This window comes from Cervus canadensis, chromosome 1, assembly GCF_019320065.1.
Source record: "Cervus canadensis isolate Bull #8, Minnesota chromosome 1, ASM1932006v1, whole genome shotgun sequence".
NCBI lineage: Eukaryota > Metazoa > Chordata > Mammalia > Artiodactyla > Cervidae > Cervus > Cervus canadensis.
The window spans coordinates 25,127,617-25,149,225 of NC_057386.1; the positions used below are offsets into that span (position 1 = coordinate 25,127,617).

General features: G+C 37.7%; 1 protein-coding gene and 1 pseudogene across 8 annotated transcripts in view; one reads left to right on the forward strand and one right to left on the reverse strand.

Moving 5' to 3' along the window:
• The window catches only part of SPAG9 (sperm associated antigen 9), a 154,114-nt gene that overhangs the window by 78,389 nt on the left and 54,116 nt on the right, over positions 1-21,609 (reverse strand). For 6 of the 8 annotated variants that reach the window (XM_043471930.1, XM_043471922.1, XM_043471912.1 and 3 more), the window contains exons 3-4: positions 11,941-12,011; positions 3,286-3,380 (exon numbers count right to left, since the gene is read on the reverse strand). In XM_043471930.1, the coding sequence (XP_043327865.1) occupies positions 3,286-3,380; positions 11,941-12,011 (166 nt within the window). Of the gene's footprint in view, positions 1-2,453; positions 2,826-3,285; positions 3,381-11,940; positions 12,012-21,609 lie in introns of those variants that run through there. The other 2 variants (XM_043471960.1, XM_043471949.1) reach the window with 1 other exon arrangement.
• LOC122422832 lies at positions 12,643-21,177 on the forward strand (annotated as a pseudogene).

Consider the following 21,609-nt stretch of genomic DNA (forward strand, 5'->3'; position numbering starts at 1 on the left):
AAAGAGAACATTAGGTCCTGTACTATATTGGTATGTATATTTGATACTCTATATATTAAATATATATTATATATTTATATATAAATATAAACTAACTATATATTTAACTATATATTAAATGCTTCAGTAAAACTCACAGAAGAAACCAAAGAATGAAAATACATGTGGGAAAATATCAAGTGGCAGATTTAAACGCTAGGTGTTTCAACAATGCTACTACTGTCAAGAAACAAAAATATCAGAAGCAGCCATCAGAATTCTTATTACATCTATTTTTTAAACTGCCATACATCCATTTTTAAACTGGTTATTTAAATGTTACCTATGTGCATAACTTTGCAAATATGTCTTTAAATATTTTTATTATTTAAAACAAATAATCATTAATAAAATCTACTATACATATGCATAAAGAGCAGTAAAAAGATTACATTTGTTCAACACCCACCAATGTGGCAAACACTAAAATGGATGATTTATTTACATATCCTCCTTTAATCCTCACAAGGAAGTAAGAATTATTTTCCCTGTTTTCAGATTAGGAAAAGTGATGGTCAGAGACTCTGGGCACTAGTAATTGGAAGACATGGGATTCAAAGTCAGGCCTGTTTTGACTCCAAGACCCATGTACATTCCCTGGAACTATTACTTCTTGACAACTGCACTTCAGTCATGTTTAAGTCTTTGCACCCATGGACTGTAGCCCATCAGTCTTCTCTGTCCATGGGATTCCCCCAGCCAAAGTACTGGAGATCTGGATTGCCACACCCTCCTCCAGGGGATATTTCTGACCCAGGGATGGAACCCACCTCTCTTAAGTCTCCCGCACTGGCAGGTAGGTACTTTACCACTAGCACCACTAGGAAGCCAATCTTAATATTAAAGACTTTGATATCTTTCTTCATTCAGATCAACAGCAACTTTTATATCAAGAAACTCTTTGAATTTAATCAAAAGTTATTTTATGAATAAAATAGCTAGAGCTGATATAGTTTTATTAAAAATGGAGTAAATATAAATGATTATGAAAATTATTTACTTGTTTAATTTACAATCTATCTTTAACTGATTAAATACAAAATAATCATCTCATGTAATTTTTAAAATGACTCAATGGGGTAAGAAGCTCAAAGGAGGAAACTCGGATACAGAGATTAATTTGCCAAAAGTCCCATAGCTCATGTGTGGCAGAGCATTTATAGCCTGCAAGTTCAACTCTGAACCTCTTATCCACTGCACAGTACTGGCTTCATAGATGGAACTGAAACCTAGGACATCCCTTTAAAATTAATCTTACTTTAATAGTCTATATGTTCTTGTGTTTCAATTTTCTAAAAGCCTATATATACAGACACACAAATCCTTTATGTACTAAAATGTACACAAAGCAATAAGATTGCTCCCAGTTTTTATAAAATAAGGAAAAAAATAAATAAATGGCCAAGTTTTAAGACCACGGATGAAATTTAATTTCATCTGGATCTTAAACTAATGTTGAACATGAGGATGAGGGAATTTACTACTTTAATTTCTCTTTAAGTCCACAATTAGGAGTTGAGTTTTAAGTAAACATTTATATAATAAAAGCTACACATTATGAACCTTCATTTAAAAACCACACACGAAGCAGAAATCTCAACAAATCAAATTTTTATCTTGGTGAGTTAGAAAACAAAAGAAACCACAACATTAAACCTCTAAAATGCAGAAGATGGTTCTTGCAGCATGCAAGTAGAGTGAACAGAAGAAAAGCTACAGAGATTAATGATATCCCCACAAGCAGGCATGGATATCTGTGACCCAAGTCCACAAAGAAAAGGCAACATCTGACAAAACAATAGTGAATAGGCTTTGTAAAGCTTTCCAACTTTGATGCATAAATAATTGGGAGAAAAAATGAATTCCTTGCCCTAAAAGGTTTAAATCCTTTCACTTCAAATATGTTTTGCTGTAGGAGGAAAATATTTACATTGTCAGTTCCCATGAACTGCTATCAAAAACTGCAAAAAGGATGCCTGAACCTCCAACAGTCAAAGGATCATTGGAACAAAACAAACACCTATGCCTGTGTCTAATCAACTACAAGTCCCACCATAAAGCTACTTGCTTCTAAGTGCTCAGATGCTCTCATGGAGCGGTTGTGTGAATTTGGACCCAATGCTCCACTCCTGTTTTCCTTTACTGGTTGAACCCTCTGCTTAAAACAAGACCACTCTGACCTTGTATTTGTGTATAAGCACGATCTGAAAATCCTTTTCTTAAGTGGGTGGTTTCCAAACACAAAGCATATCCCTAAGCAATAGCCTATAAATATATATAAGAATAGAAGTCTTAGCTTCAGGCCATTTTCCATTGTTTCAATCTGCAACATAAATGGTTACAAAGAAGACCCATAAAGCTAAACACAAAAGAAAAACCAACCAGAAAAGGACTTCTAAGAGAGACTGAAGTACCTGAGTATCCTTGGTAGGTTCTGCGTCAAAGCTGGCACTCCGGTAGAAATAGAAAAGTGCACAAGCAGCAAAACGGAGAGAGATACTAAGATAGCAGAATTAATGACCACCGCCCCGCCAACAAAGCCAAACACAAACAGCAGCATGCATCCAGGACTCATGGCGCTGTGCTGGCATGGTGAAACACCCGAACCAGGAGGCCTACACAGGGGCCAGAAGGGTATCTTTGTAGTGAGGCTCTGTCATTCAGCTGCTGCCACAAAAACAATGCCATCAGCAGCAGCTTTCCACTCCATCCTGCTGCAGCTCCGAAGCGCTGACGTCATCCTGCTCTCACCGCCTCATAACCATAGAGCTGCTGCTCCTAGCATTTATGCAGCAATCCGGAGCAGAGGCCAGCCTATTAACTATTTTCCTCCCCACTAAGAGGCCTGGCTTAGCTCATTGGCTACAATGCTTGGAGATCTACATAATTTATTCACACTCCTACATCAAACAGAAGTCTGGCTAACCCTTTCAAACATGTCTCTCTGTAGCAAAAAGGACTTTCAAACCAATTATACAGGAGAAATGAAAAATTTACAGCATTCTGACAAATAAAAATTTTAAACCTACTACAATCTTTGTCAAGTATCAGAAAACAATGGCTATCAATATACCTTTTCATTAGTGAAAGTTGTTTTGTTTTTCTACGCTACCCCCTCCTATAGCATTCCAACTACAGCAGGGAGAAAGCTAACTATTGTCTGAGGATTAAAGAACAGAGAGAAACAGAAACAGATTATATTATCTTCCTTTTTCCCAAGGTAAAAATGTATTAAAAAAAGCTTACCTAATTCTACTATGAGCTGTGGATTCTAGTTGATCACTCCCTGAGATCTGATGAAGTTTTGTTCTTTCTAAGTGTTCCATATAATTATGGATCATCTATTTTGAAGAAACAAAAGAATACACAAAATTTTAAGACTAATACCTGGAAAAAAAGTATAACATTTTAACAAAGGAAACCTTTTAATATAAATTTCTTATTTATTAGACTACCCATGTTCCATATTAAAGAATATTTAGGATGAAATTTTATTTTATTCTCAAAGGGATATGCAAATGCTTACATTTAAGGATGCTAGAGTCCGAAAAATAACCAATATTTTGCTTAACATAGCAAAAAAATTTTCTTACAATATGTAATGCTATTAAATAATTCTTACATGAATAACACAAATTAGATATAGACATTGGGAAGGAATTGACAAGAGATTAGTGATTAAAGGGGACAGATGGCACTTGAGAAATCCATTGCTAAAGTGGGAAACAACAAAGAAATTAACTTGAAACTTGAGTAAAGATAATTTTCAATTTAATACCAAGATATTTATTTATTTTTACTACAGATTTAGTTCAAAGAATGCTAAAATATTCTCTCCATTGTTAGACTGCTAACTTACTGGAATCATTACTTAATATAATCATATAAAAATGGCAGCAAACTGAAACAAATGAAAAACCAGAACACATTAACTCTTTAACAAGGAACCATAAGACGCAAGCTGAATATGGCAGTGAAAACTTCAAGAATATCAAGCATAAAACCTGTCAAGAAATTCTACAGTCTGATTTGATTCTTTTTTTTTTTTTGGCTGCACTGGGTCTTAGTTTTATCATGTGGGGTCTAGTTCCCTGACCAGAGATAGAATTCAGGCCCGCTGCATTGGGAGCATGGAGTCTTAGTCACTGGACCAACCAAGTCCCTGATTTGATTCTTGATATAGTTCCACTTTTAAGAGACCCAAACCTGGTATTAAAACACGTCAGTTCAGTTCAGTCGCTCAGTTGTGTCCGACCAACTCTTTGCGACCCCATGAACCGCAGCACGTCAGGCTTCCCTGTCCATCACCAACCCCTGGATTCCACCCAAACCCATGTCCATCGAGTTGGTGATGCCATCCAACCATCTCATCCTCTGTCATCCCCTTCTCCTCCTGCCTTCAATCTTTCCCAGCATCAGGGTCTTTTCCAATGAGTCAGTTCTTTGCATCACGTGGTCAAAGTATTGGAGCTTCAGCTTCAGCATCAGTCCTTCCAATGAATATTCAGGACTGATTTCCTTTAGGACTGAAATGGTTTGATCTCCCTGCTGTCCAAGGGACTCTTAAGAGTTTTCTCCAACACCACAGTTCAAAAGCATCAATTCTTCAGCGTTCAGCTTTCTCTATGGTCCAACCCTCACATCCACACATGACTACTGGAAAAAACATAGCTTTGACTGGATGGACCTTTGTGGGAAAAGTAATGTCTCTGCTTTTTCATATGCTGCCTAGGTTTGTCACAGCTTTTTTTCCAAGGAGCAAGCATCTTTTATTTTCATGGCTGCAGTTAACATTCACAATGATTTTGGAGACCAAGAAAAGAAAGTCTGCCACTGTTTCCATTGTTTCTCTATTTGCCATGACATGATGGATCCAGATGCCATGATCTTAGTTTTTAGAATGTTGGTTTTAAGGCAGCTTTTTACTCATTTTCCTCTTTCACTTTCATCAGTTCCTCTTCACTTTCTGCCATAAGGGTGGTGTCATCTGCTTAACTGAGGTTGTTGATATTTCTTCCAGAAATCTTGACTCCAACCTGTGCTTCATCCAGTCTGGCATTTCTCATGATGTACTCTGCATATAAGTTAAATAAGCAGGGTGACAATATAAAGCCTTGACAAATGCCTTTCCAAATCTGGAACCAGTCCATTGTTCCATGTCCAGTTCTAACTGCTGCTTCTTGATCTGCATACAGGTTTCTCAGGAGGCAGGTAAGGTGGTCTGGTGGTATTCCCATCTCTTGAAGAATTTTCCATAGTTTGTTGTGATCAACACAGTCAAAGACTTTAGCGTAGTCAATGAAGCAGAAATAGATCCTTTTCTGGAATTCTCTTGCTTTTTCTATGATCCAATGGATACTGGCAATTTGATATCTGGTTCCTCTGCCTTTTCTAAATACAGCTTAAACATTTGGAAGTTCTCAGATCACATAGTTTTGAAGCTTAGCTTGGAGAATTTTGAGCAGTACTTTGCTAGCATGTGAGATGAGTGCAATTGTGTGGTAGCTTGAACATTTTGAACATTTAGTTTGAACACTGCCTTTCTTTGGGAATAGAATGAAAACTGACCTTTTCTAGTGGTGGCCACTGCTGAGTTTTCCAAATTGGCTGGCATATTGAGTGCAGTACTTTTATAGCATCATCTTTTAGGATTTGAAATAGCTCAACTGGAATTCCATCATCTCCACTAGCTTTGTTCACAGTGATGCTTCCTAAAGCCCACTTGACTTCACACTCCAGGATGCCTGGCTCTAGGTGAGTGACCACACCATCATGGTTATCTGAGTCATGAAGATCTATTTTGTATAGTTCTTCTGTGTATTCTTGTCACGTCGTCTTAGCATCTTCTGCTTCTGTTAGGTCCATACCATTTCTGCCCTTTATTGTGTCCATCTTTGCATGAAATGTTCCCTTAGTATCTCTAATTTTCTTGAAGAGATCTCTAGTCTTTCCCATTCTATTGTTTTCCTCTATTTCTTTGCAATGATCACTTAGGAAAGCTTTCTTATCTCCCCTTGCTATTCTTCGGAACTCTCCATTCAAACGGGTATATCTTTCCTTTTCTCCTTTGCCTTTTGCTTCTCTTCTTTTCTCAGCTATTTGTAAGGCCTCCTCAGACAACAATTTTGCCTTTTTCTTGGGGATGGTCTTGATCACTGCTTCCTGTACAATGTTACAAACACCCATCCATAATTCTTCAGGCACTCTATCAAATCTAATCCCTTGAATCTATTTCTCACTTCCACTGTATAATCATAAGGGATTTGATTTAGGTCATACCTGAAAGATCTAGTGGTTTTCCCTACTTTCTTCAATTTAGGTCTGAATTTTACAATAAGGAGTTCATGATCTGAGCCACAGTCAGCTCCCGGTCTTGTTTTTGCTGACTGTAAAGAGCTTCTCCATCTTTGGCTGCAAAGAATATAATTAATCTGATTTCAGTATTGACCATCTGGTGATGTCTATGTTTAGAGTCATCTTTTGTATTGTTGCAAGAGGGTATTTGCTATGATCGGTGCGTTCTCTTGGCAAAACTCTGTGTTAGCCTTTGCCCTGCTTCATTTTGTACTCCAAGGCCAAACTTGCCTGTTACTCCAGGTATCTCTAGACTTCCTACTTATGCATTTCAGTCCCCAGTGATGAAAAGGACATCTTTTTTTGGTGTTAGTTCTAGGTCTTGTAGGTCTTCATAGAACCATTCAGCTTCAATTTCTTCAGCGTTACTGGTCAGGGCATAGACTTGGATTATCGTATTACTGTATGGTTTGCCTTGGAAACAAACAGAATATTCTGTCATTTTTGAGACTGCACCCAAGTACTGTATTTGGCTATGTATTATTGACTATGAGAGCTACTCCATTTCTTCTAAGGGATTTTTGCCCACAGTAGTAGATATAATGGTCATCTCAATGAATTTCGCCCATTCTGGCCCATGTCAGTTCACTGATTCCTAAAATGTCAATGTCCACTCTTGCCATCTCCTGTTTGACCACTTCCAATTTACCTTGATTCACGGACCTAACATTCCAGGTTCCTATGCAATACTGTTCTGTACAGCATCAGATTTTACTTCCATCACCAGTCACATCCACACCTGGATTTTGTTTTTGCTTTGGCTCAGACTCTTCAATATTTCTGGAGCTATTTCTCCACTCTTCTTCAGTAGCATAGTAAGCACCTACCGACCTGGGAAGTACATCTTCCAGTGTCCTATCTTTTTGCCTTTTCATATTGTTCATACTGTGGCTATTGTGACTAGTGCTGCTATAAACATAGGAGTGCATGTATCTTTTTGAATTACAGTTTTATCTGAATATATTCCCAGAAGTGGGATTGCTGGATCATATGATAATTTTATTTTTAGTTTTATACTGTTTTCCACAGTGGCTAAACCAACTTACATTCCCACAATTTAAAGAAATATAAATATCAAGAATAGGCAAGAAAAGGAGAATATTCCTAGAATTTTTAAAATTACAGCATGGAATAGCTTTGTAAGTTGCTAAACTTTAGTTGCATGAAGATAGGTTTCAACTTCAAATAACTTAAAATATGCACTGTAGCAATATTAAAAGGATAGCTACTGAAAGAAAATTTATTTTTTGTTTGAAAGAAAATTTAAACAAGATTTAAAAATTTATTTATAAGAAGTATGCTTTTGTCAGGAGTTCCCTGATGGTCTAGTGGTTAGGATTCCATGTTTTCACTGTTGTGGCCTGGATTTAATCCCTGGTTGAGGAACTAAGTGAGATCCCACAAGCTGCACAGTGTAGCCAAATAAATAATAAGTATTTGTGAAATTTACACTTGGTATGGAAGCATATATAAAAATTAAGACATATATAAATCAATTTGGAAAAAAAATCAATTTGAAAGTGTTATTTACTTCAGATAAACAAGAAGTCTGACATATGGATTAAGATGGGTAATGCCATCAAATCAAATATAAAACAATCAACCAGGCTGTTCCCCAAGTTAAAATTAGCCCAAATAAGAAGTGTATCAGGCAAAGAAAAATGAATATATAATCACACAGATATGTATATGAAAGCATTTTTAAAAGCTTTTAAATTTACATAATTTTAAGTTTAAATATTTTCTCTTTTCCAACAGTTCTGCAGAAATACAATTTTTGTGTTTGTGTCAATGAGGCAGAAATGCTGAGCTGCTTCCTTCTAGTATGAGGAAAAACTTCAAGTGAGGAAGAAATTTAAATGAGACTAGCATAACAAAGTGATGGTCAGACCAAATATATCAATTTAAATTTTCAAAAGATTTTAGAAAATCTAAATTGAATTCTTTAATAATGGAAAGTAACCATATGAATTTGAGTCATTCAAATGAAGACTCTAAGTTCCCTTAGGGATTGAAATGAATAGAAATCTCTCCTAAATTGCTTCTATAATAATCTATTTTTCAGTATAGAAAAATAAAAAGATTAAATAAAATGCAAAGATATAGAATTGGTTCTACCCCAAACAGGCTGTTCTACAAATTGACTCCCGTCTTAAATAAATTAAAAAAGTTTTAATTTAGATGTTGAATTCCAAACCAATTCCCAACCAAAAAAGTGATCCCAAGTAACTGGAGATACAGTATCCTAACATTCCAAAATGGTCTACATAATGAAACTGGTTTTAACCCAATTAAACTAGCACTTTATAGGACAAAAGAACAACAACAAAATGGCTGCTAATACTTATTGATCACCATCTACAAATCAGCTAATGCATGAAGAGCTATTGTTTCAATTAATCCTCACAACAATAATATGACTTTCTAGATAAACTCCATTTTTAAGGAGGTTAAAATAACTTGTCCAATATGACCAGCTAGTTAATGATTAACTGTGTTCTGTCAGTAGCTAGTTGGCTTTGCGGCCAGAACTCAGATCCATCTGACTCAGTCATCAGAGCAGTTAAGCATTATAAGACTCGTGGTATATCTAGGTGCTGTTTCAGTCAATTCTGGAGGCAGGCAGTAAGCTCGCTGTCCTTTTTTCCTCACACCCACAAGAAAACCCCACATTCTAAGGCATCGCCTGATGTCTTAAGTATATTCTATATAAGCACTATGTTCTATATAAGCATAAAAAAGTAGATAAAATAAATCATACATAAAAATTTAAATTGTAATTACAGGGCTTCACAGAGTAGCTCTGCTTTTTATTAAAAACAAAACCAACTGAGTATTGGGCAATGAATGCTGCAAGGTAGAAAAGAGAGGTACGAAAGTAAAATAGAATATATTTTATATAATCTATTTTGGGTCCACTAGACCCATCACTCCGGATCTCAGAACTGCAACTCTCAATTTTCTCAGGTATGCATATTAATTCACACATATTCAGGAGTCAATTCAGCAACAAGTTGCTGAGGCATGGAGAAGGATCCCAAGCACGTTGTTTAGAACATCCCAATTCCCCTCCCACCTAGAGAAATCTTCTCAGCAGAGGTTGATTTAGCTGTGGCTAAAACTGAAATGCAAGACAACAGTTATTAGAAAAACAAGGCAAAAAAGAGAGATTTTGGAGACAAATAGAATGAATCCTTTTAATTCTGTTGGCCTTTAATCTTTCCATATGCAGTTCAGTAAGTATATCCACAAGGCCACAATTCTTAAAAGGTTGAGACACCATGAAACAAAGAGACAGAAAATTTTCTAGTGCATTTAACATCCATGTGTTTCATAACTTAAAAGCATCGAAAATTCAGGAAAAGGGAATCAGAGAGACCTAGATTCAAATCCAGTCACATACTAGCATAGCATTTGGGACAAATCACTCCATATTATCTTTTAAGTTTCAGTTTGTAAAATGGCGGTGGGTGATAAAGAGTTTGCTCAGAGGATAAGATGAGAATACATTTAAATGCTCCCTGAGTAAGACAAGGGTTGAAGTTTTTGGTGATTAATGGGTATGTATATTTCCTCCACTGTCCTTTTAAGCAAATTCAATAATGTGTATAAAATTTTGAATTTGATTAGAGAGCAGTTATTCATATTACAAAACAAGCCCGAGATTTTCCTTAAGCAGCAAACGTGTTTGATAAAAGTGCTGTCTTTTTTGTGTACCTATAAAAAAGGTTACTGAGTTAGAAGTAACAGTGGAAAGATTAAACCCTTCAGACTTCCTTTCCCTGAAGGTTTTCAAAATTACCTTCAAAGGACCTAGTTCTTAGTACAGATGTATAAACACACAAACACATTTTAAAGAAGCCATATCAATGTCATATAAACATTCCTCGAGGCAGAGCAAACTACAGAGAGCCTATCACGGGACAGAAGCTGCTTATGACTGAAGGAGGGGACCCTGTGAAAATGTTACATGTAAGATCTGTCACAGTTATTAGACAGGCCCAACTCTCTGCCTTGGTATTTAAGATTTTCCTGAGATCCTTCTTTTTTTCTTTTAGACTATTCTTCTCTGAAAGAATAGAAATATAAAAAATATGTACATATATGAGAGAAAATATGAAATTTCACTTTACAGTGACTTTTTCAAGACAGTATATATTTTAGACATATTTCAATTTAACAATCCTCAATTATTACAAAGGTTAATGAAAATCTTCAATAAAAAAAACAACATAATTCATTATTCATCACTATCAATTATTTATGGCACATAAACCTATTCCTCCAAACATATTTGTAATTATCAGCATTGATAAGAACTACCAGTACAGGGCACTGTTAGGGCATGAAATGAATGGTGTGAAAAGAACAAACAATAAACCTTTAACAACCAATTGTTTTTTAACAGTCTTAATATTTACCAAATATCATCTTATTAAAATGTGGTCATTTTTTCATACTGAAAAGGCTGTTGTTTATTGTAAGTTGTTTCTGTTTTCTGTTTTCCCCGAGCTCTATGGTTCCAGCCCTCTGTGGCCAGTCTTTTTCCTTTACCACTCAAATTCCACGACACTTCATGCTTGGTACATGGCTATGTTAGCTAAAACAGTAATAAACCTCACATGCCAGGAAGAAATTCCAACAAGGTGTGGAAGGTGTTAAAAGCACATTACTCTCAAAAACAAATGAAACTGACGGCAGTGGGGTTTTATATTACTTAAAAGCAACAATATAGGTCCCTACCAGAGGCAGGATAAGAGATGACCCCCAATACTGAAAGGAAAATGGACGCTAAAGACTGTAACCATCTGTATCATGGGAAAGATTGGACTAGAAAGACAGCAATTATATTTTTCATGTAACAGTGCATGTGTCTATGAAAATTCTATTTAAGTATGTGAACCCCAGTTCACAATTTTCACATGAAGGAGACAGAAAGAAACAAAGGCAACACAGGAAAGGCTGACAGAGAATCATAAAAAGGAGTTTAAAAAAACTCTCAAGTACATTTTCTAACTTGCTTTGAAGAGATTATGTGCTAGAGTTGTTAATCTAAAACACTGAAACTTCATGCAGAAAACCTGTTTTAGAGTCATTTTAAGACATTATAATTTGCTTGCCATTTGTTATGAGCTTAATTCAAATTAAGTACTTTATACTGTATTAAAAATGTATAGACTCTGACCAACAATTTAAAAATGCACTATTTCCCAACAGGTATCAAAATAAGTTATATCAATTCTCTCATATTAGTATCACGTATACTTTTTAATATGTACAAGTTTTTACTCAACCAGTCAAAAACATAATTATTGGAAATGCCTTAATAATTACATTATTCATAGCATGAAAAGTTAACTCCAGATAAAAGACATTAAAGTCAGCATTTGGTAACTAAGTGAATGCTACATGAAATTTAAAGTCTTCGTGAATAATAACCCCCAAGGATAATACTTGCTGATTTTCAAAGAAAAATTAAAACATATTTTCTAGAGTTAATTTCTTTATCTTAATGTTAGTATGGTAAGAACCAACCTAGAAACCCACCTCAGTGTGTCTCTGATGCAAGGCATTATATTCTTTCTTCAGTTCTGCTTCTCTTTCTTCAAGTCTGCTAACTGAAATTAAGATACATACACTTAATCAAAACCAAATAAAAAATTTACTTGAAAATTCTCTTGTTAAAACTTGGAATGGGTTATCCATAATCCTTGGTAACTTCAAGCCTCGTTACTCCATATGAAATTCTTCACAAGGCTAGTGACCTTGCTTCATGTCCTAAATAAAGTTTCTGAAGAGGGAATAAACAGAATATTTTTAAAAAGACTAAACATCTTACTGCTTCTCCCAATATGCTTATGTAAGAAACATCCTTATCTAAGTAGGTTTTTAACATGATACAGAATTACCTCTTTGAAAAAGATTATACAAATCTCCTCACAGAAGTCTTAACCTGAGCCTAACCCCAAACCACTGATTTCTAATAGTATTCTGCCTCTTTTTCACCACTGAGCAGTATGTGAACATGTTACTATTTTTATCAGCACTTTCTTTAACTTCAGATCTTAATTTCAGGGACTCATCTTCTTGTATTTAGCTCCCTCTGCTGATGGAGTTTGTGAGTGGCACTAAGTTGGGATAGAGCACAACTTTGATATTTTAAAAATAAATTTTAGATCCCGACATACAGTGTCAGGACAGGATTTCAGAGAAAAGAATGGTATCAGAGAGAAATGATTCTGAGAGAAAATGGAATCTAAGCAGGACCAGGAAGAAATTACAGTACTCAAGATAGATAGTAATGGGACTATAGCAGGCAAGTACTGCTACCACAGAGAAGGGAACACAAAACCGTGGAACTGGCGAGCCAGCGGAGAGACTGGCCAGTCTGGAGGAGCTCGGCTGATTAAGGAGCAGTGGGAGACAGTCGGCTGGTGGGAATAAAGCTGGTGCTAAAGGAGTTTGTCAAGATACTCACGTTAGTCTGTTTGAAAGCATGAGTATAGTTGGAAACGTTCTCTTGGTATAAGGGTCAGCCGGCTACAAACATGCAAGATGGTTTATAAGAGACAGCTGGTGACTGCATCAGCTGGCTCTAAGAGTTAACTACCATGAACTGTAACAGCATATACATGAATGTTTTTATATGCCTAATATTAACATGCCAGACACCATATAACACATAACTTGTGCTGACTAGTAAACTCATGTTTTTTATTTGTGTAGTTCTACTGTTCACCTTTATTTGAGTACCTTGAAAATATGCCACGAATTAGGAAAAGTGTAGCTCTGACTTTCAATTTGTTTTTAATCAAGCCTATGTGTTGGCTCATTAAATTTGCAACAATAAGTACACACACTACAGTAGCCATAGAGTCACACTTTATCCGGTCAGGGAAGGCCTGAGGACGTGAGCTGTTCATCTCATCTTGTGGCTGAAAGCAATAAAAAGTAAATCTGTAAGGCAGCTGTTCTGTGATAACACAACAGATACTGAAGCCATAAAAAGTTTTAGTGCAGCTTCTGTGATTTTTATTTAAAAACAAGAAATCCAACCAAATGTAGATATTGTATTTAGTAACAATTTCAATATAAACATTTTCTACTATTTTTTGTCAATTAACTTGTTCTAAAAGCATAATCTTAAAACTGGTTGAACCCTAAGTGTTTTTAATTGCTATCTGTATGAATCAAAATTTTCCTCAAATTGTGCAACCAAAACAAAAAACTGGAGACTGAGGCTAAAATAAAATTGCAAAGAATAGCAGGGAGAGATAAGAAAGCCTTCCTCAACAATCAATGCAAAGAAACAGAGGAAAACAATAGAATGGGAAAAACTAGAGATCTCTTCAAGAAAATCAGAGATACCGGGAACATTTCATGCAAAGATGAGCACAATAAAGGACAGAAATGGTATGGACCCGACAAACAAAAAAAGATCTTCATGACCCAAACACAATCGTGTTATCACTCACGATATCATTTCTGGCTAGAGCCAGAAATCCTAGAAGGCAAAGTTAAGTGGGCATAGGAAGCATCACCACAACAAAGCTAGTGGAGGTGATGGAATTCCAGTTGAGCTATTTCAAATCCTAAAAGATGATGCTGTGAAAGTGCTGCACTCGATATGCCAGCAAATTTGGAAAACTCGGCAGTGGCCACAGGATGGAAAAGATCAGTGTTCATTCCAATCTCAAAGAAAGGCATGCCAAAGAATGTTCAAACTACCGCACAACTGCACTCATCTCACACGCTAGCAAAGTAATGCTCAAAATTCTCCAAGCCAGGCTTCAACAGTACAAGAACTGTGAACTTTCAGATGTTCAAGCTGGATTTAGAAAAAGGCAAAGGAATCAGAGATCTGCTGGACCATCAAAAAAGCAAGAGAGTTCCAGAAAAACATTTACTTTTGCTTTATTGACTACACCAAAGCCTCTGACTGTGTGGGATCACAATAAACTGGAAAATTCTTCAAGAGATGGGAACACCAGACCACCTGACCTGCCTCCTGAGATATCTGTATGCAGGTCAAGAAGCAACAGTCAGAACTGGACATGGAACAAAAGACTGGTTCCAAAGAGGAAAAGGAGTACGTCAAGACTATATATTGTCACCCTGCTTATTTAACTTATATGCAGAGTACATCATGCGAAATGCCAGGCCGGATGAAACACGAGCTGGAATCAAGATTGCCAGGAAAAGAAAAGAAAAGAAAGTGAAGTTGCTCAGTTATGTCCAAATCTTTAAACCCTATGGACTGTAACCTACCGGGCTTCTCTGTCCATGGGATTTTCCAGGCAAGAGTACTAGAGTGGATTGCCATTTCCTCCTCCAGGGGATCTTCCCGACCTAGGGATCGAACCCAGGCCTCCCACATTGTAGGCAGACACTTTACCATCTGAGCCACCAGGGAAGTCTAGGAGAAATATCAATAACCTCAGATACACAGATGACACCACCCTTATGGCAGAAAGCAAAGAAGAACTAAAGAGCCTCTTGATGAAAGTCAAAGAGTAGAGTGAAAGAGTTGGCTTAAAACTTAACATTCAGAAAACTAAGATCATGGCATCCAGTCCCATCACTTCATGGCAAATAGATGGGGAAAGAGTGGAAAGAGTGGCAGACTTTATTTCTGGGGGGTCCAAAATCACTGAAAATGGTGACTGCAGCCATGAAATTAAAAGACGCTTGCTCCTTGGAAGAAAAGTTATGACAAACCTAGACAGCATATTAAAAAGCAGAGACATTACCAACAAAGGTCGATCTAGTCAAAGCTATGGTTTTTCCATTAGTCATGTATGGATGTGAGAGTTGGACTGTAAAGAAAGCTGAGTGCCAAGGAACTGATGCTTTTGAACTGTGGTGATGAGGAAGACTCTTGAGACTCCCTTGGTCATCAAGGAGATTCAACCAGTCCATCCTAAAGGAAATCAGTCCTGAATATTCATTGGAGGGGCTGATGCTGAAACTGAAACTCCAATACTTTGGCCACATGATGCAAAGAACTGACTCACTGGAAAAGACCCTGATCCTGGGAAAGATTGAAGACAGGAGGAGAAGGGGATGACAGAGGGTGAGATGGTTGGGTGGCATCACTGACACAATGGACACGAGTTTGAGTAGGCTCCAGGAGTTTGTGATGGACAGGGAAGCCTGGTGTGCTGCAGTCCATGGGGTTGCAAAGAGTCAGACACGACTGAGCAACTGAACTGAAATGATCATCCATAACCCTCATTTCAAATTTGTGCACAAGAGTAGTGCCTCATTCTCATCAACTAACTTTGTATAAGTTCATAAATAAATTTATATCAATCGCCATCACTAACAGCCAGAATTACACAGTACTTGTCATGTACCATGCACTGTCCTAGGTACTTTATATTAAAAACCTAACTTGACCCTGACATTAACTTTATGATGAAACTTCATTACATTTCATTTTAGGGATAAGAAAACTGAAGTAAATAGCGGTTAAGTAACTTGCCCAAATTCACAAAACTAGTAAATGGCAGAATTACAACTCCTAATGGATGAGACTAGGTTCAGAATCTTCCTTTATTTATCATGGCATTCTGCCTCTCAAGAAGTACTTCTTTCAATTTGCTTTATATATTGGAATCTACTTAAAATTTTCACTTTGGGGGGAAAAAACTAGATACAGTGCTTCTTTATTACTTGAAACAAAAATCTCTCTCTTCTGGAAAGAACCTAATCACAGGTACTATAATTCAAAAGTATCAAACTGCCACGTAAAATATGTACCCAACTTAATTAATCATGATGAAATACATATCAAAACCAAAATGTGGTAATGCCCTGGTAGTCCAGTGCTTAGGACTGTGCACTCTCACTGTCAAGGGCCTGAGTTTGAACCCTGGTCAGGGAACAAAGATCCCACAAGCCGGGCAACACAGCCAGAAATACATACATACATACATACATAAATAAATAACATTAAAATGCAAAACCACTGTATACCTGTCAGAAGAGCTAAAATCAAAAGTGTTGGTAAGGAACAAGTTCTGGTAAGAAGCTATCATACAGGGACTTCCCTGGTGGTCCGATGGTTGGGATTTCACCTTGCAGGGGGAGGGGTGTGGGGGGAGGGAGCACATGGGAGGGTTTCAAACCCCAGTCGGGGAGCTAAGATCCCACATGCCTCCCGGCCAAAAACCAAAATCAGAAAACAGGAGCAATATTGTAATGAATTCAATAAAGACTTTAAAAAAAAACCACAACTTTCATACACTGATGGTGGGAATATAAACTAGTACACGCAATTTGAAAACTGTTTGGCAAGATTTAATGTAGTTGAATTATTTGCCACTCCTATGACAAAACAAGCTCATTACTATGATATATGTCTATGTGTCCACCAAAAGGCATTTTAAAACAATGCTCAGAGCAGCAGTATTTGCATTCCAATATGGAATCGACCCAAATATCCATCAACTGCAAAATGTCAAAATATTCATGTACTAGAATACTATAAAATAATGAGAATGAAGAAATTATTGCTGTGCACATCATGGAGGAATCTCACAAACAGGATACTAAGGAAAACAAAGAGAAGCAAAAGAATACAAACTTCAAATGAGCACATAAACTAATCCAAAACTAATCTAATGTGTTAGTTCAGTTCAGTCATTCAGTCGTGTCCGACTCTTTGCGACCCCAAGGACTACAGCACGCCAGGCCTCCCTGTCCATCACCAACTCCCAGAGTTTACTCAAACTCATGCCCATTGAGTCAGTGATGCCATCCAACCATCTCATCCTCTGTCATCCCCTTCTCCTCCCGCCTTCAATTTTTCACAGCATCAGGGTCGTTTCCAATAAGTCAGTTCTTCACATCAGGTGGCCAAAGTATTGGAGTTTCAGTTTCAGCATCAGTCCTTCTAATGAATATTCAGGACTGATTTCCTTTAGGATGGACTGGTTGGATCTCCTTGATGTCCAAGAGACTCTCAAGAGTCTTTTCCAACACCACAGTTCAAAAGCATCAATTCTTTGGTGCTCAGCTTTCTTTATAGTCCAACTCTCACATCCATACATAACTACTGGAAAACCATAGCTTTGTCTAGACAGACCTTTGTTGGCAAAGTAAGGTCTCTGCTTTTTAATATGCTGTCTAGGTTTGTCATAACTTTTCTTCCAAGGAGCAAGCGTCTTTTAATTTCATGGCTGCAGTCACCATTTTCAGTGATTTTGGAGCCCCCCAAAAATAAAGTCTGTCGTCATTTCCACTGTCCCCCATCTATTTGCCATGAAGTGATGGGACCAGGTGCCATGATCTTAGTTGTCTGAATGTTGAGTTTTAAGCCAACTGTTTCACTCTTCTCTTTCATTTTAATCAAGAGGCTCTTTAGTTCTTCTTCATTTTCTGCCATAGGGTGGTGTCATCTGTGTATCTGAGGTTATTGATATTGCTCCCGGCAACCCTGATTCCAGCTTGTGCTTCATCCAGCCTGGCATTTCGCATGATGTACTCTGCATAGAAGTTCAATAAGCATGGTGATAACATACAGCCTTGATGTACTACTTTCCCGATTTGGAACCAGTCTTTTGTTCCATGTCCAGTTCTAACTGTTGCTTCCTGACCTGCATACAGATTTCTCATGAGGCAGGTCAGGTGGTCTGGTATTCCCATCTCTTGAAGAATTTTCCACAGTTTCTTGTGATCCACAGTCAGAGGCTTTGGTATAGTCAAGAAAGCAGACGTAGATGTTTTTTCTGGAACTCTCTTACTTTTTCAATGATCCAACGGATGTTGGCAATTTGATCTCTGGTTCCTCTGCCTTTTCTAAATCCAGCTTGAACATCTGGAAGTTCACGGTTCACATACTCTTAAAGCCTAGCTTGGAGAATTTTGATGGAATAGCCATCATAGTCAATTAAAGAATCCGAATGCATTACTTGGATGTAATCTCAAAAACGACAGAATGATCTCTGTTCGATTCCAAGGCAAACCATTCAATATCACAGTAATACAAGTCTATGCCCCAACCACTAATGCTAAAGAAGCTGAAGTTGAATGGTTCTAAGGAGACCTACATGACCTTCTAGAACTAACACCAAAAAAAGATGTCTTTTTCATCACTGGGAACTGGAATGCAAAAGTAGGAAGTCAAGAGATATCTGGAGTAACAGGCAAGTTTGGCCTTGGCGTACAAAATGAAGCAGGATAAAAGCAAACAGTTTTGCCAAGAGAACGCACTGGTCATAGCAAACACCCTCTTTCAACAACACAAGAGACGACTCTACACATGCACACCACCAGATGACCAACACCAAAATCAGACATTATATTCTTTGCAGCCAAAGATGGAGAAGCTCTATACAGTCAGCAAAAACAAGACTGGGAGCTGACTGTGGCTCAGATCATGAACTCCTTATTGCCAAATTCAGACTTAAATTGAAGAAAGCAGGGAAAACCACTAGACCATTCAAGTCTGACCTAAATCAAATCCCTTATGATTATACTGAGGAAGTCACCAATAGATTCAAGGTATTAGATCTGATAGACAGGGTGCCTGAAGAACTATGGATGGAGGTTCGTGACATTGTACAGGGGGCAGGGATCAAGACCATCCCCAAGAAAAAGAAATGCAAAAAGGCAAAATGGTTGTCTGAGGAGGCCTTATAAATAGCTGAGAAAAGAAGAGAAACTAAAAAAAAAAAAAAGAAGAGAAACTAAAGGCAAAGGAAAAAAGGAAAGATATACCCATTTGAATGCAGAGTTCCAAAGAATAGCAAGGAGAGATTAAAAGAAGCCTTCCTAGTGACTAATGCAAAGAAATAGAGGAAAACAACAGAATGGGAAACACTAGAGATCTCTTCAAGAAAATTGGAAATACCAAGGGAAATTTTCACGCAAAGATGGGCACAATAAAGGACAGAAATGGTATGAACCTAACAAAAGGAGAAGATATTAAGAAGACGTGGCAAGAATACACAGAAGAACTATACAAAAAAGATCTTCATGACCCAGATAACCACAATGGTGTGGTCACTCACCTAGAGCCAGACATCCTGGAATGCGAAGTCAAGTGGGCCTTAGGAAGAAGCATCACTACGAACAAAGCTAGTAGGGGTGATGGAACTCCAGCTGAGCTATTTCAAATCCTAAAAGATGATGCTGTGAAACTGCTGCACTCAATATTTAAGCAAATTTGGAAAACTCAGCCGTGGCCAAAGGACTGGAAAAGGTCAGTTTACACTCCAATCCCAAAGAAAGGCTATGCCAAAGAATGCTCAAACTATCGCACAACTGCACTCATCTCACATGCTAGCAAAGCACTGTGCTAGAAGTTAGGATAAATGTAAATTGACTGTTTTACATAAGTCTATTCTGATGCATTCACTCTTTTATCCTGATTGTGCAGTCCCCTTGGGGAGGAGTTATGATCTGATGAATTTACTGTGTATACAGCTCCATCCCATCTGATCCAAACACAAGTGCCTCCTTCACAAGAGCACTTTCCGTGGCTAAATACTCATGCCTTATGTTCTCCAACAACTCCTATAAACTCTATATATAGCGCAGGATTTAAACAGACTACTCAGAACCATAACAAATAGCTGTGCTGATTCATCATTAAATTGTATAGGGAGATTAGCAAAAATATCACCAGATTGGGGAAATATAAAAAGAAATAAAAAATGATCACCATCATTGGAAAATAAATTGGAATTACACCTTTGAACATCATGTTGGTGACAGGTATTAAAATAAGCAACGTGTATAATCTGACCCGCTGTTACTACTCTCATCTATCCTATGGAAATGCACCTGATGCCCGAAGATATGAAAATGAATATTCTATGTGCTTTTGTCCATAGTGCTTTTCAGGTCTACTACATCCTTCTACTTTTCTATCTATTCATTCTATTAATTTTTGAGATTTTGACATTGAAGCTCCAAGTAAAAATCTTAGTTTACCTAATTAATTTGGAATTCCCTTCCCAAATGTCATTAATTGGTTGGCAAAGTAAATTATCATAGTCATATGATAGACTACAATGTAGTAACTAAGCTACTTACAAGTTATGTTATATCAGGTATATTAACCTCTCTGGACCTCTATTCCTTATTTATAGTTGAGGAATAATAATAATATATCAGAGTTGGTTATCAGGATTAAGGAAGAGCTAATATTTGAAAGGGCATAGAACAGAACCTGGCACATGTGCTTTTTCTCTTTCTTTTCTATTTTTTAAATTATGAAAGTATAACATTTACAGGAGACTTAAAAATTACAGAATAAGAAAAAAATTTACAGAACAAAATTACAGTTACATTATATATTAGAATTATTTTTTAAGTAAATAAGATTTTAAATTGGATCTTCAATATCAAACTCTCAAAAATTAATAGAATGAAGAGACAGAAAAGTAGAAGGATATAGTAGACCTGAAAAGCACTATGGACCAATTCAACATAATTAAAATTTATACAATTTTCACAGCTCTCTTCTGATGCGTGCCTGATCACGGCGCAGGGGCAGTGCAAGTTCCAGGCGCAAAAGCCAGCGAAGAGCAAGGTGGCGGCGACGGCCTCAGCACGGAACAGGGCCGGAGAAAGGGCGGTGGCATTATCGCACCCAAGAAGGCATGCAACGTGCAGCAGCAGCAGCTCAAGAAGAAACTGGAGGTTGGGATCCGGAAGAAGACTGAACATGAAGTGGTGATGAAAGCCAGCACCAGCCTGCCCAAAAAGCTGGTGCTTTTGAAGGCCAGCACCAAGAAGAAGGAGGCCTCCGCCTCCACCAAGATGCTCACCTAAGGATGTGCCCCAGCAGGGACCATCACTGCAGCCCCCTCCTCTGTGCTCAGGCCTGTGCGGGTAACCCCACGGGAAAGAGGAACTGTGCTCTCCAAAGACTTGAATTGCACCTTGAACTTGACCAGGGATCTGGCCCGTGAGCCGACGAGTAGCAGGTCAAAAGCACACAGACTGACTGGCTTTCCAGGTGCCAAGGTCTCAGCACAGGCCAAGGCCAGGAGAATATCTTCATCAACTTCTTGTGTTCCTACTACCCCCTCCCGCATCCTGTCTGGATAACCTGGAGTGAGGCACCTGACTTTGTCCTTCCTTCCAGGGTCACATGCTCCTGTGAGCAGGCCATGCTGGGGCATCGGGCCAGGTCCCCGGACCGCCCGGCCAGCCCCAGTTTACACACGAGCCATGCGCCCAGGAGCCATGCTCCTGCACCTC